General features: G+C 47.4%; 2 protein-coding genes across 3 annotated transcripts in view; both read right to left on the bottom strand.

Annotated features, from left to right (window-relative positions):
- Positions 1–954: 954 nt before the first annotated feature.
- Positions 955–6565, bottom strand: LOC125234158 (nascent polypeptide-associated complex subunit alpha, muscle-specific form-like). Its single transcript, XM_048140361.1, has 2 exons — positions 5825–6565; positions 955–5781 (listed from the first exon to the last, which is right to left on the bottom strand). The coding sequence occupies exons 1-2, from the start codon at positions 6563–6565 to the stop codon at positions 1621–1623; spliced, it is 4902 nt and encodes a 1633-aa protein (XP_047996318.1). The 3' UTR covers positions 955–1620.
- Positions 6566–8823: 2258 nt separating this feature from the next.
- The window catches only part of LOC125233897 (microtubule-associated protein futsch), a 290060-nt gene continuing 278669 nt past the window's right edge, over positions 8824–20214 (bottom strand). For both annotated transcript variants that reach the window (XM_048140062.1, XM_048140063.1), the window contains one exon: positions 8824–19892. In XM_048140062.1, the coding sequence (XP_047996019.1) occupies positions 8962–19892 (10931 nt within the window). In that variant the 3' untranslated portion in view covers positions 8824–8961. The remainder of the gene's footprint in view (positions 19893–20214) is intronic.

The following is a 20214-nucleotide window of genomic DNA, read 5'->3' on the forward strand; positions in this document are numbered from 1 at the left end:
TCCATTTCTTTTAATGTAGAAGTATGTGATTCATCGCTGAATCTACTCAACCTACTGCTACTAATAGATTGTAATAAGTTTCTGGAATCAGAAATCACTTTGGATCTTTTGTCTTTTTCCAGTAGTTTCAAAACTGTTCAGGTTTTTCTTCTAAGCTGACTTCTTTGGAAAACATCTTCCGATGAGTCATGCATTGTCATACTGTCTCTATCTACACCACTATCAATTGTAGATATTGATGATAAGATATCTGATGTGTCTCTAAGCTTTTCATGATCTTATTGATCTCTTTTTGGTAGAATGAGATTTAGTTTCTTCCATAGTCGACTTATAACTGGTTTCATGTGAAGAATGACTCGTGTTTTGAAAACATATCAGTTTTCAATGTTTGCCTGGTCCCATTAATTGATCGTTCTTCATGTAAGTCTTTCCTCGACTCCATACTAGAATAACTCTCATCAGATGATGTTACATGGCTAAAGCTATCAAATGTGCAAGTTCTTTGTCTATTTGAGATGTCATTTTGGATTGAGTCGTAGATACTATGCCTTTAACTGTCCTATCTCTCTCGTCAACATCTTTTTCATCAGCTTTCAGTAATTTCCTTCGTTTCTTTTTCAGAAACTTTAGATGCTTTAACTCAATTCAGTCAGAAGAGGTTTTGTATCTGACGCGGTAACTGGCTTTTCCTCGTCCACCTTTTTCAGAAGAGCTAATAATTGTGTTCTTCCGACTTGTCAGGCACTAAGGTGTAGTATCAAGCGATGTTTCAATGTCAAATTTTCTGGACTTGGTCCAGGGAGTAGCGATCTTTTTATCAAATACATCCTTTTCACTGTGTGATGGTAATGGACTTGAAACCAAATCTGGTGGTGCTTTTTCGAGATATCATCTTGTCAGATGGTGTAGGACTAATTACCTTCTCCTGATGGTAGTCGTCTTCCTCAAGCTAACTGCCTTCGTCATGATGAGCCTTATCAGATGGTGCTGGGCTAGCTGCTTTATCAGATGGTATTGGGCTAAGCGCTTTTTCTGAAGGAACTAGGTTGATTGCTCGTTCAGGATGGTAATTTCTCTGATGAAGTAGGGCTTGGTGCCTTATCTGACGGAGCTGGACTAGGTACCTTGTCGGACGGTACAGAACTAGTCGCTTTCTCAGCGGCCTTATCAGTGATCTTACCTTCTGGCTTAACAATATCTGCAATCAACTTTTCAAGAGTTGGATCGACTAGTTCTTGTATCACTGCACTGGATACGATACCTTCCAGTTTTTCCACGCTAGCATTAGGGCAAATAGTCTCTTCAACAGGTATGTCTGATTTAGTTGAAGGTGTTGGACTAGAGAACCTTGTCGGACGGTGCAGGGCTAATTGCTATCTCAGATGGAGCTTTTATCAGATAGGTTAGGACTCAGTGCCTTTTCTGAAGGTGCTTTTTCAGATGGAATGGGGCTTGGGCCCTTTTCTGATGGGATCAAGCTACCAGCTCTTGAAGTTGGCATTTTTTCCGATGGAGTTGGACTAGTAGCTTTGTCAGAAGGTACTGGGCTTGATGCTTTCTCTCGAGGGAGCCTTGTCTGATGGTACTGGGCTAAGCGCGCTTTTTCTGATGGCACAGGACTTAGTCCTTTCTCTGAAGGCACTCTTTCTGACGGCGTGGACTTGATGCCTTCTCAGAATGTGCTTTTTCTGGAGGAGCTTTATCAGAAGGCACAGGGCTAACTGCCTTGTCAGATGGAACAGGGCTTGGCGCCTTTTCCGAGGCCTTCTCAGGTGGTGTAGGGCTAGTGGCCTTTTCAGGTCCTTTATGTGCAGGTGGGACTGGGCTGTGAGCGTTGTCAGAAGGTACTGGGCTTGGTGCCTTCTCTGACAGAGCCTTGTCTGAGGGTGTAGGACTTAGTGCCTTTTCAGATTCTTTGTCGGAAGGTATTGGGCTAAGGCCCTTCTGAGATGGAGCCTTTTCCGATGGAACTAAACTTGCAGCTCTTGAAGATGTTGCTGATGGTACTGGACTGGACGCTTTTTCCAATGGTACGGGGCTAGTAGCCTTCTCTGAGGGGGCCTTGTCTGAGGGTGTAGGGCTGGGTGCCTTCTCTGAAGGAGCCTTTTCAGATGGAACAGGGCTTGATGCCTTCTCTGAAGGAGCTTTGTCAGATGGTACAGGGCTTGTAGCTTTCTCAGAAGGAGCGTTGTCTGATGGTACTGGGCTGAGTGCCTTTTCCGAAGGTTCTTTTTCTGACGGTGTAGGGCTTAGTGCCTTTTCAGATTCTTTATCAGAAGGTACTGGGCTGAGGCCTTTCTCAGATGGAGCTTTTTCCGATGGAACTAAACTTGCAGCCCTTGAAGATGGTGCCGATGGTATTGGGCTAGGAGCCTTCTCTGAGGAAGCTTTGTCTGAAGGTGTAGGGCTTGGTGCTTTCTCCGAAGGAGCTTTTTCAGATGGTACAGGACTTGCAGCTTTCTCAGAAGGAGCCTTGTCTGATGGTACTGGACTGGATGTTCTTTCTGACGGTACTGGGCTGGTAGCCTTCTCTGAGGGGGCCTTGTCTGAGGGTGCAGGGCTTGTAGCTTTCTCAGAAGGAGCCTTGTCTGATGGTACTGGACTGGACGCTTTTTCAGATGATACTGGGCTAGTTATCTTCTCTGAAGGGGCCTTGTCTGACAGTGTAGGGCTGGGTGCCTTCTCCGAAGGAGCTTTTTCAGATGGAACAGGGCTTGTAGCTTTCTCAGAAGGAGCCTTGTCTGATGGTACTGGGCTCAGTGCTTTTTCGGAAGATTCTTTTTCTGACGGTGTAGGGCTTAATGCCTTTTCAGATTCTTTATCAGAAGGTACTGGGCTAAGGCCTTTCTCAGGTCGAGGTTTTTCCGATGCAACTAAGCTTGCAGCTCTTAAAGATGGTGCCGATGGTATTGGGCTAGGAGCCTTCTCTGAGGAAGCTTTGTCTGAGGGTGTCGGGCTTGGTGCTTTCTCCGAAGGAGCTTTTTCAGATGGTACAGGACTTGCAGCTTTCTCAGAAGGAGCCTTGTCTGATGGTACTGGACTGGATGCTTTTTCTGACGGTACTGGGCTAGTAGCCTTCTCTGAGGGGGCCATGTCTGAGGGTGCAGGGCTAGGTGCCTGCACTGAGGGTTCCTTGTCTGATGGTGTAGGGCTTAGCGCCTTATCGGAAGGCACTGGGCTGGCTGCCTTCTCCGAAGGAGCTTTGTCAGATGGTACAGGGCTTGGTGCCTTTTCTGAGGGAGCTTTGTCAGATGGTACTGGGCTAGGTGCCTTCTCCGAAGGAGCCTTGTCAGATGGAGATAGGCTCACTGCTTTCTCCAAGGGTGCCTTCTCTGAAGGAGCTTTGTCAGACGGCACTGGGCTTGGTACCTTGTCTGAAGAAGCTTTGTCAGAAGGTACTGGGCTAGGTGCCTTTTCCGAGGAAACCTTGTCAGATGGAGCTGGGCTAAATACTTTATCAGAAGGTGTAGCACTATGTGCTTTCTCTGAAGAAGCCTTGTCACATGGTACAGGGCTTGGTGCCTTGTCAGATGTCACTGGGCTTGTTGCCTTCTCTGAAGGAGCCTTGTCAGATGGTGCTGGGCTAGGCGTTTTGTCAGATGGGGCCTTCTTAGATGGTACTGGACTAAGAGCTTTCTCTGAAGGAGCTTTGTCTGATGGCGTAGGGCTTGATGCCTTTTCTGAAGGAGCCTTCTCAGACAGTACTGGTTTAGGGACCTTCTCGGAATGAGCCTTGTCAGATGCAGCAGGGCTAGGTTCCTTCTCCGATGGAACCTTATCTGATGGTGCAGGGCTCACTGCTTTCTCTAAGGGAACCTTGTCAGATGGCACTAGACTGACCACTTTCTCTGTAGCAGCCTTTTCTAATGTCACAGAAGTGCGTTTCTCTATTAAACTTGAATTGGTAGAAATCTCAGATGGCTCAGGGCTACCGCATGGACTAGGTGCGTCTTCAGAAGGTACCTTATCAAATGGCATTGGGCTACAGATCTTTGCCTTTTCAGATACAAGTGGGCTGATCGGTTTCTCAAATGGCGTTTCGTCAGAAATTTGAGTTAGTAGTTTGCCATGTTCCGTTGTTTCAGTACAAATTACATCGACTAGAGGTAAGCTGGTTGGCTTTTCAGCAGGAATAGGACTAGGTGATTTGCCATAGACTTTTTCTGTAGGCGCTGCGCTTACAGGCTTTTCAGATGGTGTTGGGCTAGGTGCCTTTTCAGAAGGCGCCTTGTCAGATGGTGCCGGGATAGGTGCTTTCTCAGAGGGAGCCTTATCAGATGGTGTTGGGCTGGGTGCCTTTTCAGAGGGAGCCTTGTCAGATGGTGTGGGGCTAGGTGCCTTCTCAGACGGTGCTGGGCTAGGTGCCTTCTCAGAGGGAGCTTTCTCAGATGGCGTTGGACTTGGTGCCTTCTCTGAGGGAGCCTTGTCAGATGGAGCAGGGCTAGGGGCCTTTTCAGAGGGAGCTTTGTCAGAAGGTACAGGACTAAGTGCTTTTTTCGAAGGAGCCTTTTCAGATGGCACTGGGCTCAATAGCTTGTCAGATGGGGTCGGGCTATGTGCCTTTTCAGAAGGCGCCTTGTCAGATGGAGTAGGGCTAGCTGCCTTCTCAGAGGGAGCTTTCTCAGATGGCGTTGGGCTGGGTGCCTTCTCAGAGGGAGCCTTGTCAGATGGAGCAGGGCTAGGGGCATGTTCAGAGGGAGCCATGTCAGACGGTAATGGGCTTGGAGCCTTCTCAGATGGTGCCTGGCTAGGGGCCTTCTCAGAGGGAGCCTTGTCAGATGATGCCTGTCTAGGGGCCTTCTCAGATGGAGCCTCGTCAGACGGTACTGGGCTTGGTGCCTTCTCAGACGGAGCCTTGTCAGATGGTGTTGGGCTATGTGCCTCCTCAGACAGTACTGGACTTGGTGCCTTCTCAGAGGGAGCCTTGTCAGATGGTGTTGGGCTAGGTGCCTTCTCAGACGGTGCTGGGCTAGGTGCCTTCTCAGAGGGAGCTTTCTCAGATGGCGTTGGACTGGGTGCCTTCTCTGAGGGAGCCGTATCTGATGGAGCAGAAGGTACTGGACTAAGTGCGTTTTCTGAAGGAGCCTTATCAGATGGGGTCGGGCTATGTGCCTTTTCAGAAGGCGCCTTGTCAGATGGTGCCGGGCTAGGTGCCTTCTCTGAGGGAGCCTTGTCAGATGGAGCAGGGCTAGCTGCCTTCTCAGAAGGAGCCTTGTCAGATGGCGTTGGGCTATGTGCCTTCTCAGAGGGTGCCTTGTCAGATGGTGATGGGCTTGAGGTCTTCTCAGAGGGAGCTTTCTCTGATGGCGTTGGGCTATGTGCTTTCTCAGAAGGCGCCTTGTCAGACGGTACCGGGCTAGGTCCCTTCTCAGAGGGAGCCTTGTCAGATGGTGTGGGGCTAAGTGCCCTCTCAGACGGTTCTTGGCTAGGTGCCTTCTCAGACGGTGCTGGGCTAGGTGCCTTCTCAGAGGGAGCTTTCTCAGATGGCGTTGGACTGGGTGCCTTCTCTGAGGGAGCCTTGTCAGATGGAGCAGGGCTAGGGACCTTTTCAGAAGGAGCCTTCTCAGATGGTACTGGGCTCAACACGTTATCAGATGGAGTCGGGCTATGTGCCTTTTCAGAAGGCGCCTTGTCAGATAGCGCCGGGCTAGGTGCCTTTTCAGAGGAAGATTTGTCAGATGGCGCTGGGCTAGGTGCCTTCTCTGAAGGAGCCTTCTCAGCTGGTACCGGGCTAGGTGCCTTCTCAGAGGGAGACTTGTCAGATGGTGCCGGGCTAGGTGCCTTCTCAGAGAGGAGCCTTGTCAGATGGCGCTGGGCTATGTGCCTTCTCTGAGGGAGCTTTGTCAGATGGAGCAGGGCTAGCTGCTTTCTCAGAAGGAGCCTTGTCAGATGGTGCTGGGCTTGGTGCCTTTTCAGATGTTGCTTTTTCTGAAGGTGTTGGACTTATTGCAGTATCAGATGGTGTCGGGCTATGCGCCTTTTCTGATGGAACTAAACTAGCTGCTCTTTCTGAAGGCGCCTTTTCTGATAAAGTTGGGCTTGGCGCTGTTTCCAAGGCTTTCTCTGAAGGCGCAGGACTTGATACTTTCTCTGACGCAGCTGTAATTTTTTCGTCATCAGTTTTAGTATCATCTTTGATTATTTCATGAATGCCATCGACCAACGATTCTTTAATAATGTGGCCTATATCTTTTATGCCAGATACTAACACGTCAACTATCCCATCCTTTTCTGTTGAAACTTCATGGTCAACACTATGTGAAAATTCACTTGATTCGAGAGTATCAATTTTCTTAGAAACTAAAGATTCTTCCTTAACCTGAGTTGCTTCAGTATGCATCTCGTGCGGGGATATCTTTATTTGCTGTGTGAAGACTTCCTGTTCTGATCGGTCACTGAGAACCTCAGGGCTAGGAGGTTGTACGGTCACAATTGAAATCCTATCGGTTTCATCTGGTAGCGTAACTTTTTCCAGGCTAATCGCTGGTTTCGATTTTTCAGATGGGCTAGTAGCGTCATCAGCTTTCTTTGTTTCCGGCGAGACTGGTGGCGTCGAAGGTTCCATTTTGCCGACTTTATCTGTCGTAATTTCTGATTTGTCAGAAGGAATATCCTTCAAAACATCTTCAACAGTCTTTTCTTTCGTAACTGAAGAAACAATCGCATCAGTTTTGTGAACTTTATCGTCAAATTGAGTCAACATGCTAGAAAGCATAAACTTTTCTTTGCCTGGTTCAATCAAATCTTCATCTACAAGATCAGGAGAGCCAGGTTCATCATAAGTATCTGACTCGTCTCCAAAAGTAGCTGTTTCAAATGGAGTTGGCTTCGATGATTTATCAGGAAGCACTAAGCTAGGTCTCTTGTCTGATAACGCAGGGCTAGTTACTTTTTCTGATGAAACCAAGCTCGGTGTCCTTTCAGATGGGGCTTTTTCTGATAAAGTTGGACTATGCGCCTTTTCAGATAATACTGGGCTCTGTGCTTTCTCCGATATAGCCTTGTCAGATGGTTCCGGGCTAGGTGCTTTGTCTGAAAGTGCCTTATCTGACGGCGCTGGACTTACTGCTTTCTCCGATGGCACTAGGCTTGGTGCTCGCTCTGACGGAGCCTTTTCTGATAATGTCGGGCTTGGAGCTTTATCTGACGGTACTGGACTAGTCGCTTTCTCCGATATAGCTTCAGATGGTGCTGGGCTAGGCGCTTTGTCTGAAAGTGCCTTATCAGACGGCGCTGGACTTATTGCTTTCTCTGATAAATCCTTATCTGATGGTACTGTACTTAATGCCTTCTCAGGTGGCACTAGGCTGGGTGTCCGCTCTGATGGAGCTTTTTCTGATAATGTCGGGCTTGGAGCTTTACCTGACGGTACTGGGCTAGGCGCTTTCTCAGATGGCACTTGGTCTGATGGTGCTGGGCTAGGCGCTTTCTCGGATGGAGCCGTATCAGAAGGAGATTGGCTAGGCGCTTTCTCTGAGGTAGCCTTATCACACGGTGCTGGGCTAGGTGCCTTCTCTGATAGTACTGGGCTAGGTGCCTTTTCCGATGGTGGCTTGTCAGATGGTACCGGGCTAGGTGCCTTCTCCGATGGTGCTTTGTCAGATGGTGCTGGACTAGGCGCTTTCTCTGATGGAGCCTTGTCAGAAGGTGCTGGGCTAGGTGCCTTCTCCGAAGGAGCTTTTTCAGACAGTACTGGGCTTAGTGCCTTCTCCGAAGGTGCCTTGTCAGATGGTGTTGGGCTGGGTGCCTTCTCCGAAGGAGCCTTATCAGACGGTGCTGGGCTCGAGGGCTTTTCAGATGCTTTATCTGATGGTGTAGGGCTGGGAGCGATGTCTGACAATATTAAGCTTCCTGCTCTAGAACTCGGAGCTTTTTCTGATAGAGTAGGGCTAGGCGCTTTGTCAGACGGAACTGGACTGTGTACTTTGTCAGATAGGGCTTTCTCAGATGGTACTGGGCTGGATGCCTTTTCAAACACTTTGTCTGATGGCGCAGGACTAGGAGCTGTGTCTGAGAGAATCAAACTTCCTGCTCTCGAAGTTGGTGCTTTTTCAGACAAAGTCGGGCTAGGAGCTTTCTCTGATGGGGTTTTTTCCGATGGCACTGGGCTAGAAGTTTTCTCTGATGGTGCCTTTTCAGAGGGCACTGGGCTAGAAGCCTTTACCGATGGGGCCTTTTTAGATGGCTCTGGGCTGGGTGCCTTTTCTGATATTTTATCTGATGGAGTTGGGCTTGGTGCTATATCTGACAGAATCAAGCTTCCCGCTCTGGAAGTTGGTGCTTTTTCTGACAAAGTGGGGCTGGGAGCTTTGTCAGATAGTACTGGGCTAGGTACCTTCTCTGATGGCACTGGGCTAGCCGCCTTTTCCGATGGAGCTTTTTCAGAAGGAGCTTTGTCTGAAGGCGTTGGGCTAGGAGCTATGTCTGACAGAATCAAGCTTCCCGCTCTGGAAGTTGGAGCTTTTTCTGACAGAGTCGGGCTAAGAACTTGCTCAGATGGTACTGGACTGTGTGCTTTCTCTGAAGGAGCCTTCTCAGATGGATCTGGGCTATGAGCCTTCTCTGATGGTACCTTTTCTGATGGAACCGGGCTATAGGCCTTCTCTGATGGCACTGGGCTAGAAGCCTCCTCTGATAGTGCCTTTTCTGATGGCACTGGGCTAGGAGCCTTTTCCGATGTGGCCTTTTCTGATGGTACTGGGCTATGGGCCTTCTCTGATGGCACTGGGCTAGCCGCCTTTTCCGATGGGGCCTTTTCAGAAGGAGCTTTGTCTGATGGCGTTGGACTGGGAGCTATATCTGACAAAATCAAGCTTCCTGCTCTTGAAGTTGGCGCTTTTTCAGACGATGTCGGACTAGGAGCCTTCCCAGATGGAACTGGGCTAGCCGCTTTTTCCGATGGGGCCTTTTCAGAAGGTGCTTTGTCTGATGGCGTAGGGCTAGGAGCTATGTCTGACAGAATCAAACTTCCCGCTCTGGAAGTTGGAGCTTTTCTGACAGAGTCGGGCTAATTGCTTTCTCAGATGGTACTGGACTGTGTGCTTTCTCTGAAGGAGCCTTCTCAGATGGATCTGGGCTATGAGCCTTCTCTGATGGTACCTTTTCTGATGGAACCGGGCTATAGGCCTTCTCTGATGGCACTGGGCTAGAAGCCTCCTCTGATAGTGCCTTTTCTGATGGCACTGGGCTAGGAGCCTTTTCCGATGTGGCCTTTTCTGATGGTACTGGGCTATGGGACTTCTCTGATGGCACTGGGCTAGCCGCCTTTTCCGATGGGGCCTTTTCAGAAGGAGCTTTGTCTGATGGCGTTGGACTGGGAGCTATATCTGACAAAATCAAGCTTCCTGCTCTTGAAGTTGGCGCTTTTTCAGACGATGTCGGACTAGGAGCCTTCCCAGATGGAGCTGGGCTAGCCGCTTTTTCCGATGGGGCCTTTTCAGAAGGTGCTTTGTCTGATGGCGTAGGGCTAGGAGCTATGTCTGACAGAATTAAACTTCCCGCTCTGGAAGTTGGAGCTTTTTCTGACAGAGTCGGGCTAACTGCTTTCTCAGATGGTACTGGACTGTGTGCTTTCTCAGAAGGAACCTTCTCAGTTGGAACTGGGCTAGGAACCTTTTCCGATGTGCCCTTTTCTGATGGTACTGGGCTATGGGCCTTCTCTGATGGCACTGGGCTAGCCGCCTTTTCTGATGGGGTCTTTTCAGAGGGTGCTTTGTCTGATGGCGTAGGGCTAGGAGCTATGTCTGACAAAATCAAGTTTCCCGCTCTGGAAGTTGGAGCTTTTTCTGACAGAGTCGGGCTAATTGCTTTCTCAGATGGTACTGGACTGTGTGCTTTCTCAGAAGGAGCCTTCTCAGTTGGAACTGGGCTAGGAACCTTTTCCGATGTGCCCTTTTCTGATGGTTCTGGGCTATGGGCCTTCTCTAATGGCACTGGGCTAGCCGCCTTTTCTGATGGGGCCTTTTCAGAAGGTGCTTTGTCTGATGGCGTAGGGCTAGGAGCTATGTCTGACAGAATCAAACTTCCCGCTCTGGAAGTTGGAGCTTTTTCTGACAGAGTCGGGCTAACTGCTTTCTCAGATGGTACTGGACTGTGTGCTTTCTCAGAAGGAACCTTCTCAGTTGGAACTGGGCTAGGAACCTTTTCCGATGTGCCCTTTTCTGATGGTGCTGGGCTATGGGCCTTCTCTGATGGTACTGGGCTAGCCGCCTTTTCTGATGGGGCCTTTTCAGAAGGTGCTTTGTCTGATGGCGTAGGGCTAGGAGCTATGTCTGACAGAATCAAACTTCCCGCTCTGGAAGTTGGAGCTTTTTCTGACAGAGTCGGGCTAATTGCTTTCTCAGATGGTACTGGACTGTGTGCTTTCTCAGAAGGAGCCTTCTCAGTTGGAACTGGGCTAGGAACCTTTTCCGATGTGCCCTTTTCTGATGGTTCTGGGCTATGGGCCTTCTCTAATGGCACTGGGCTAGCCGCCTTTTCTGATGGGGCCTTTTCAGAAGGTGCTTTGTCTGATGGCGTAGGGCTAGGAGCTATGTCTGACAGAATCAAACTTCCCGCTCTGGAAGTTGGAGCTTTTTCTGACAGAGTCGGGCTAATTGCTTTCTCAGATGGTACTGGACTGTGTGCTTTCTCAGAAGGAGCCTTCTCAGTTGGAACTGGGCTAGGAACCTTTTCCGATGTGCCCTTTTCTGATGGTTCTGGGCTATGGGCCTTCTCTAATGGCACTGGGCTAGCCGCCTTTTCTGATGGGGCCTTTTCAGAAGGTGCTTTGTCTGATGGCGTAGGGCTAGGAGCTATGTCTGACAGAATCAAACTTCCCGCTCTGGAAGTTGGAGCTTTTTCTGACAGAGTCGGGCTAATTGCTTTCTCAGATGGTACTGGACTGTGTGCTTTCTCAGAAGAAGCCTTCTCAGTTGGAACTGGGCTAGGAACCTTTTCCGATGTGCCCTTTTCTGATGGTACTGGGCTATGGGCCTTCTCTGATGGCACTGGGCTAGCCGCCTTTTCTGATGGGGTCTTTTCAGAGGGTGCTTTGTCTGATGGCGTAGGGCTAGGAGCTATGTCTGACAAAATCAAGTTTCCCGCTCTGGAAGTTGGAGCTTTTTCTGACAGAGTCGGGCTAATTGCTTTCTCAGATGGTACTGGACTGTGTGCTTTATCAGAAGGAGCCTTCTCAGTTGGAACTGGGCTAGGAACCTTTTCCGATGTGCCCTTTTCTGATGGTACTGGGCTATGGGCCTTCTCTGATGGCACTGGGCTAGCCGCCTTTTCTGATGGGGCCTTTTCAGAAGGTGCTTTGTCTGATGGCGTAGGGCTAGGAGTTATGTCTGACAGAATCAAACTTCCCGCTCTGGAAGTTGGAGCTTTTTCTGACAGAGTCGGGCTAATTGCTTTCTCAGATGGTACTGGACTGTGTGCTTTCTCAGAAGGAGCCTTCTCAGTTGGAACTGGGCTAGGAACCTTTTCCAATGTGCCCTTTTCTGATGGTACTGGGCTATGGGCCTTCTCTAATGGCACTGGGCTAGCCGCCTTTTCTGATGGGGCCTTTTCAGAAGGTGCTTTGTCTGATGGCGTAGGGCTAGGAGCTATGTCTGATAAAATCAAGCTTCCCGCTCTGGAAGTTGGAGCTTTTTCTGACAGAGTGGGGCTAGGCGCTTTGTCAGATGGAGCCCTCTCCGATAGAACCGGACTATGAGCCTTCTCCGATGGTATTGGACTGATTACCTTTTCCGATGGAGCCTTCTTAGATTTATCGGAAGGCGTCGGACTAGGTGCCTTTTCTGAAGGAACAAGGCTAGGTGATCTCTCAGACGGTGCCTTTTCTGATAATGTAGGGCTAGGTGCCTTAGCAGATGGAACTGGACTTGGAGCCTTATCAGATGGGACCTTGTCAGCATGTGCTAGACTTGGTGCCCTTTCCGAGGGTGACTTTTCTGATAATGTGGGGCTAGCTGCCTTTTCTGATGGAGCCTTGTCAGATGGTGTAGGGCTTAATGCCTTTTCCAACAGACCTAATTCTGAGGGAGCTGGGCTAGGGGCCTTTTCTGAAGGGGCCTTATCAGACGGTACTGGACTTGGAGCTTTGTCAGATGGTACTGGACTGGGCACCGTTTCTGACGGTGCTAAACTTGCTTTCCTTTCAGACGGTGCCTTTTCTGACAATGTGGGGCTAGGTGCCTTTTCTGACGGGACTTTATCAGAGGGTATTGGGCTAGGTGCCTTGTCAGATAGAGCAGAGCTTATTGCTTTCTCAGATGGGGCCTTGTCAGATGGTGTAGAGCTAAGTGCCTTCTCAGATGGGGCCTTTTCAGATGGCTCTGGGATTGGTGCCTTTTCATATGGCACTGGGCTAGAATCCTTCTCAGATGGAGCCTTGTCAGACGGTACTGGGCTAGGTGCTTTCTCAGATGGAGCCTTGTCAGACGGTACTGGGCTAGGTGCCTTCTCAGGTGGAGCCTTGTCAGACGGTACTGGGCTAGGTGCCTTCTCAGATGGAGCCTTGTCAGATGGTACTGGGCTTGGTGCCTTCTCAGATGGAGCCTTGTCAGACGGTACTGGGCTAGGTGCCTTCTCAGATGGAGCCTTGTCAGATGGTACTGGGCTTGGTGCCTTCTCAGATGGGGCCTTGTCAGATGGCACTGGGCTAGGTGCCTTTTCTGAAGGAACTAGACTGGATGCTCTCTCAGACGGTGCCTTTTCAGACAATGTTGGACTAGGTGCCTTTTCAGATGGTACTGGGCTTGGTGCCTTCTCAGATGGTACTGGGCTAACAGCCTTCTCAGATGAAGCCTTGTCAGAAGGTACTGGGCTAGGTGCCTTTTTAGAAGGAACTATAATTGGCGCTCTTTCAGAAGGTGCATTTTCAGATAATGTTGGACTAGGCGCTTTGTCAGATGGCACTGGGCTGAGTGCCTTCTCAGATGGGGCCTTGTCAGATGGTACTGGGCTCGGTGTCTTCTCAGATGGAGCCTTGTCAGACGGTACTGGGCTAGGTGCCTTCTCAGATGGAGCCTTGTCAGATGGTACTGGGCTTGGTGCCTTCTCAGATGGGGCCTTGTCAGATGGCACTGGGCTAGGTGCCTTTTCTGAAGGAACTAGACTTGGTGCTCTCTCAGACGGTGCCTTTTCAGACAATGTTGGACTAGGTGCCTTTTCAGATGGTACTGGGCTGAGTGCCTTCTCAGATGGGGCCTTGTCAGATGGTACTGGGCTTGGTGCCTTCTCAGACGGGGCTTTTTCAGAGGGCACTAGGCTAGATGCCTTCTTAGATGGCACTGGGCTAGAAGCCTTCTCCGATGGAGCCTTGTCAGATGGCACTGGGCTAGAAGCCTTCTCCGATGGAGCCTTGTCAGATGTCACTGGGCTAGAAGCCTTCTCCGATGGAGCCTTGTCAGATGCCACTGGGCTAGAAGCCTTCTCCGATGGGGCCTTGTCAGACGGTGTAGGGCTTGGTGCCTTCTCAGATGGGACCTTATCAGATGGCACTGGGCTAGGTGCCTTTTCCGAAGGAACTAGACTTAATGCTTTTTCAGAGGATGCCTTTTCAGACAATGCTGGACTTGGCGCTTTGTCAGACGGTACCGGGCTAGGTGCCTTCTCAGATGGGGCTTTTTTAGACGGTACTGGGCTAGGTGCCTTTTCCGATGGGGCTATTTCAGATGGTACTGGGCTTGGTGCCTTTTCTGAAGGAACTAGGCTTGGTGCTCTTTCAGAGGGTGCCTTTTCAGATAATGTTGGACTAGGCACTTTGTCAGACGGTACCGGGCTTGATGATTTCTCAGATGGAGCCTGGTCTGATGGTACTGGGCTTGGGCCCTTCTTAGACAAAGCCTTGTCAGACGGTGTAGGGCTATGAGCCTTCTCCGATGGGTCCTTTTCAGATGGAGTCGGGCTTGGTGCCTTCTCAGATGGAGCTTTCTCAGACGGTACCGGGCTTGGTGCCTTATCCGATGGGGCCTTCTCAGATGGGGCCTTGTCAGACGGTGTAGGGCTATGACCCTTCTCGGATGGGGCTTTTTCAGATGGAGTAGGGCTTGGAGCCTTCTCAGATGGAACTAGGCTTGGTGCGCGATCAGATGGTACCTTTTCTGATAATGTTGGACTTGGTGCTCTGTCAGACGGTACCGGGCTTTGTGCCTTCCCAGATGGGGCCTTGTCACTTGGAACTGGGCTTACTACTTTGTCAGATAGTGCCTTTTCTGAAGGATCAAGGCTGGGTGTCCGTTCAGAAGGCGCTTTCTCCGATAATGTAGGGCTAGGTGCCTTATCTGATGGTACTGGGCTTGGAGCCTGCTCTGATGGGGCCTTTTCAGACGGCACTGGACTTGAAGCTTTCTCCGATGGGGCCTTATCAGATGGTGTAGGGCTAGGTGCCTTTTCCGAAGGAACTAGACTTGGTGCTCTTTCTGATGGGGCCTTTTCTGACAAAGATGGACTAGGCGCTTTCTCTGATGGCGTAGGACTTATTGCTTTATCAGATGGTGCCTTTTCTGATGGAACGAGGCTTGGTGCCCATTCTGAAGGTGCTTTTTCCGATAATGTAGGGCAAGGCGCTTTGTCAGATAGAGCCTTCTCAGATGGTATTGGGCTAGGCGGTTCGTCAGATAGAGCCTTCTTAGATGGTACTGGGCTAGGCGCTTTGTCAGATAGAACCTTATCAGATGGTACTGGGGCTTTTTCAGATGGTGCTTTTTCTGATGGAACTAGGCTTGGTGCCCGTTCTGAAGGTGCTTTTTCTGACAATGTAGGGCTAGGTGCCTTGTCAGATGGTACTGGGCTAGCAGCTTTGTCTGATAGGGCCTTTTCTGATGGCACTGGGCTAGGCGCTTTTTCTGATGGAACGAGGCTCGGTGCCCGTTCTGAAGGTGCTATTTCCGATAATGTAGGGCTAGGTGCTTTGTCAGATGGCACTGGGCTAGACGCTTTTTCAGATGGTGCTCTTTCAGACGGCACTGGGCTAGCAGCTTTGTCAGATAGGGCCTTCTCAGATGGCACTGGGCTAGCAGCTTTGTCAAATAGGGCCTTCTCAGATGGCACTGGGCTAGGCGCTTTGTCAGATAATGCCTTCTCAGATGGTACTGGGCTAGGCGCTTTTTCAGATAGGGCCTTCTCAGGTGGCACTGGGCTAGCAGCTTTGTCAGATAGGGCCTTCTCAGATGGTACCTTTTCTGATGGAACTAGGCTTGGAGCCCGTTCTGAAGGTGTTTTTTCCGATAATGTAGGGCTAGATGCCTTGTCAGATGGTACTGGGCTAGCAGCTTTGTCTGAGAGGGCCTTTTCTGATGGTACTGGGCTACGCGCTTTTTCAGATGGGGCTTTCTCAGACGGTACTGGGCTAGGTGCCTTGTCAGAGGGAGCCTTCTCAGATGGAACTGGGCTAAGCGCTTTTTCAGATGGGGCTTTTTCAGATAAGGCTGGGCTGGGTGCCTTGTCCAATGAAGAATGTTTGTCTGCCAGATTTAGTTCTGTTTCTAGGCTGTCGATAACTTCAGTCTGGAGTTTTTGCGGGCTGAGGTCCTTTTCGGGTTTATCTGAGAGTGGCGTTGTTTCTGTAAGTTCGTCGGATGTGACGTCTTCTTCTTTGTCTTCTTTTTCGGGACTCAGTTTTTCATGTAATTTAAGGATGCCATCCGTAATTTCTGACTTCTTCTCAATGCTTAGTCCCTTTGAAGTTATGTCGATAACTTCTTTACTTATACTAGTTTCAAGGGATTTAGACAAGTCAGTTGTGTGCTTTTCGTGTATTTCATCATCTATACCCTTTTCAGTTACACTGTCTCGTTTGGATATGCTTCGGATTTTTTCACCATCGATCGACACCTCTGGCTGAATTTCCTTTTCTATACTTACTTGCTTTTCATCAAGTTTGTCAGAAGTTTCAGCCGTTATATGGAGGTGCTTTTCTAATAGTTTGTCAGTTTTTTCGAATATTTGACTGGATATCTCGCTAACTACTTTAGTCGCTGTTTCAATGATACTTGATTTGCTTTCGTCGTGAGATTCTTCAGTATCATCTTTTTCCTTGTCAAGAGAAAGTTTCCTTTCCTTTAACGAAAGTGGACTATGTTCTTTATCCAGTGTCTCTTTTTCTTCTTTGTGTCCATTTTGGATTTCTGCCTTGTGACTTTCATGCACATCAGCTGTTGTGACAGTTACATCATCAGGTATATGTGCAGTTTTGGTCTTATCTGTAACAGTTAAATCTTTATAAGTGCTACCTACTTTAGCAAAATGATCTTCTTTTGCCTTATCTTCGACTATACTCTGATCATCCTTCTCTGGACTGGGTTCTTTTAAGTGAACCTTGCTGAGAAGATTATCAGATTTGAGAATGTTTTTATCGATGGTGACGGTTTCTTCAACAACAGATTTTTGAACCTCTTTGCTATCCAATTGAGTAGATTTTTTATCAAATAACTTTTCTTGAACTTCTTGCATATCTTTTTGTATTTCAGGGCTCTTTTGAGTTTCGTCGAACGTCGTCTTTATGTCGTAATGATCAGTTGAAGATACGCCATTTTTGTGAACCTCATGCTCATAAGTAGATGTTTTCATTTGTTCCTTTACTTCACTGGATATTTCTTTCTCAGTAGATATGATCTCATCATGCAATTTTTTCGTCTCTTGGCTCGCGACAAAGTCGACTACGTCCGAAGATGGCACTTTTTCATCTGACTTTGTTGCGATGTCTTTGGCAGACTTTTTGGATGTTACACTTTCTTCGAAAATGTCTTTTTCGAGGTAATCAGTACTAGTCCGTTTTTTATCAAAAAGTATTTTTTGTGATATTGCTTCTTCCTTTTTCTTTAAATCAGCCATTCGCTCTTCTAATTTTTCTAGCGTTTTTGCTGTTTCTAAAGAAACGCTAAGCCTTTTCTCCGATTTTTCTTCTATGACGTGCTCAATGTCATCTTGTTGCTCATCTGTTTCGACTGATTCTTGTACTGTTTCCTTTATTACTTTAGTTATATCCTTTGATTTTTCTTGGTCATATGTATCCTCTTTGATATCACGTTTAGCCCGCTTGCCTTCACTGAGAACGGTTTTATCTGAAACCTCACTTAAATCTTCAGATGCAATTGATCGTGCAGGGGAAAGCTCTTTAACCATATCAGCAGTCTCTTGTTTAGTCTCTATCTGTTTTTCTTCTTTAAGGGCTGTCTCACTTGAGATTAACTGCTTTGTTGCTTCAATAGCACTTCTTATCGTATCTGTTTTAAACAAGTGTTCAGGAGACTTCTGAAGCATTACTGGGGACTTTTCAGCCATAATTTCTTCTAAACTCTTATCGGATTTGAGTACTTCAGCAACATCAGCAACAATCTTTTCTACGTCCTTAGGGCTTAAAGGAGGCCTATCGATGCCTTCCAATTTACGTGCTTCTTCAATTTCTTTTTCCACATCTTCAGGTATTACAGGTATTTTGTCTGCGATAATCTCTTCCACAATAACTATTTCATCTTTTATAGGCGAGTCTACAGTAGTTATGTGAGTTTCTCGTAGTTGTCCAGTGAATTGGCCATAGTTGAAATCCGTGTCATCGTACTCTTTGACGGGTTCTAGTTCTTTAATAGTCGGAACTTTACTCGGTTCTGGATACATTGGTGATTCTGGTGCTGATCCTGGTGTAACCATTACCAGCTCAGCATGGGATGGACGCTCTACTGTTTTTAATACCACATCGTGTTGACTTCCTTTGATGGAAGTTAAAGCTTCGGTCGGAAGAGGCAGATCCTTGGGTACTTTAATTTCGTGAACGAAACCAACATCTGGTTTCCTTTTAAATATGTTTTCTTCAACTGGGGTTTTCTTTTCCTCGTATGTCCTGTAATCTACTTCTTCGTGCAAAGGCAAGTCAGCGACTTCGTCTGGTGTTTTAACTATTTCCCTCAATGGTGCGGGTATGGCTTCTAATTTTGGACTCTTTGCCTTAACATCTACAAGCGTTTGTGGAGGAAGTACTTCTTTCGTTTCTTCTTTGATATGTTTTTCTTCTACTTGTTGATCTTCCTTAATTTCATCAAGAGTTATTCTTTCATCTTCAGGTAAAGTTGGTGCTGTGGTTGCCCCTGATTCGATAGTAGTAGATATTTTTTCCTGTGATTCCTGCATTACATTTAGGTCTAAAGAATCTTTAAGTTTGACAGCACCATTTTTGCTATCTGAAGTTTTCTTTTCACTACTGTGATCTTGTTTTTCTTCGACACTGACAGAGTGTTCCTTTGATTCCTGTTTAACTTCTGTTTTCAATTCCGTTGTTTGTTTTTCTTCAACGTGCTCCTCTTTGAAATCATCTTTTTTCTTCTCTGACTCTTCCTTGTCTTTAACGTGCTTTTGTAATTGATCTTCACGTTCTTGACTGGCCTCATGATCTGCGATAGAATCTTCAGTGTATTGATCAACTTCTTCTTTTTCAATGATTAAGTATTCTTCCTCAAATTCTGGATCAGCTGTTGTTTCCGTTTTTGTGTCATCTATTATGAGTTTTTCAATATCCGAACGCCCCACAAATTCTACTTTTTCCTCAGCTTCACTGTCTCTATTAAATACTGCTTCAATCTCTCTTACGATCTCCTGCTCCTCCCTGTCATCTAATTCTTGTAATTTAATATCATCAAGTGACTTAGACGTATCCTCGTCTGATTTTTTGGCGTCTTTTAGAATATCTTCGTAATTAACTCTCTGAAGTCCTTTCAGTTTGGAGTCCACTTTTACTGATTTAATAGATTTCGTTGGACTTTTCATAGCCTTCATTCCCTTTACTGGTGAAGCTAGAGGTCTCGGTCTCCGTGAAATAGGTTCTCGTTTTACTTTGGGTTTGTCTGCAGTCTTTTGAGTGATATCACGTTTGGGAGATGGCTGTTTGTATTTTGATTCCATGACCTTGCGGTTCGCGGCTTCTTTAGTACTTTTAGCTGGCGTACTACCGGGGCTCAGTTTCCTTGTCTTAGCTTTAACTCTATCTTTAACAGCTGGTTGAATGCTGGATATGGTCGATTTTACCTCTGCTGTCTTTTTGGGAGTGGCTGGCGGTGATTTTTTATCATCAGCCGGTTTTTTGTCCATTAAAGTACTACTGATTTTCTTTTCAGTTTTTTGTACCGCAGTTCGGTGACTTATTTTTGTCCTAGTCGTCGCACTCATCGTTTCACTTTTTCGTACATCTAATTTCTTTCGTTCCGTCTTTTTCACTTCCTGTTTCGATTCCGTCTTAACTTCTTTTACCTCTTTTTCTTCAGTCTTATCGATTCGTTTCTTCTTTTCCACTACTTTGTCCTTTTTCTTTATTTCCTTCTTTTTACTATCTATCACAGTGCTCTCGTACTGAGCAATTTTATCATCTAATTTGGTCTCAACTCTACTAGTAATGGCCTCTTGCAGCACAGATTCAATTTTCTTTTCCTCGCCGTCAGTCAATTCGCTGAGTAACTTATTATCTATGATGTTTTTCTCTTCTTTAATTTTTAGTGGTGGTTCAGGTTCTACAATCTTTTCGTCTTTCGTTTTATCTGTCTTTTCTTTGCTTATTGTCGTCCTGGTAGTCTTAACTCTTGTCGTAGTTGTAGGTTGTGGGGCAGGCGGTGCCATTTGTCTTCCCGTGCAAGTGGGATGTTGTAGGAATTCGAGGTGTTTGAGTTTTTCTAGGCCTTCGAAGATTTTATGCTGTGGTGTCGAGCCGGGGAACATTATCCTGGTGATGGTGTCGTCGGGATTGGCGGGGCGCCACACGAGGAGCGCACAGATGGAGACGAGGTTAGGGATGGGGAAGTTGAAGGCGCTGGAGACGCTGGCTCCCTCGAAGAGCTTCTGCTCGCTGTTGTGCCATTTCTTGAGGAAGTCGCGCACGTGCTTTGAGTCCTTGGACGGATTCAGGACGTACATGTCGAGTGTACCTGGAACGTGAAGATTATATTTCGTTTGTGAATTCATTAAAAACTAAGTAGTTCGAGCGTATTAAAAAGACAATTGAAGAAAAATATATTAGTAAGTGGTTTTTATGGTTCAGTCAGACACGCTTAACTACTCTTTTAATCCATTTTTATCAACGAATATTCAACTCGTGGTTGTCTCAACCGAATTTCTTTTTATTAATGATTTTAAAGATTTTTGTTTTAGATATTGAGGAAAGACTAAGCTAGTGAGTGATCATATATGAGCCCTCCTATAAGAGGTCTTACCATGTAAAACTTTGTGGTACAAGTTGATAGGATTTGA

The sequence above is a fragment of the Leguminivora glycinivorella genome, chromosome 15 (assembly GCF_023078275.1).
Source record: "Leguminivora glycinivorella isolate SPB_JAAS2020 chromosome 15, LegGlyc_1.1, whole genome shotgun sequence".
Taxonomy (NCBI): domain Eukaryota; kingdom Metazoa; phylum Arthropoda; class Insecta; order Lepidoptera; family Tortricidae; genus Leguminivora; species Leguminivora glycinivorella.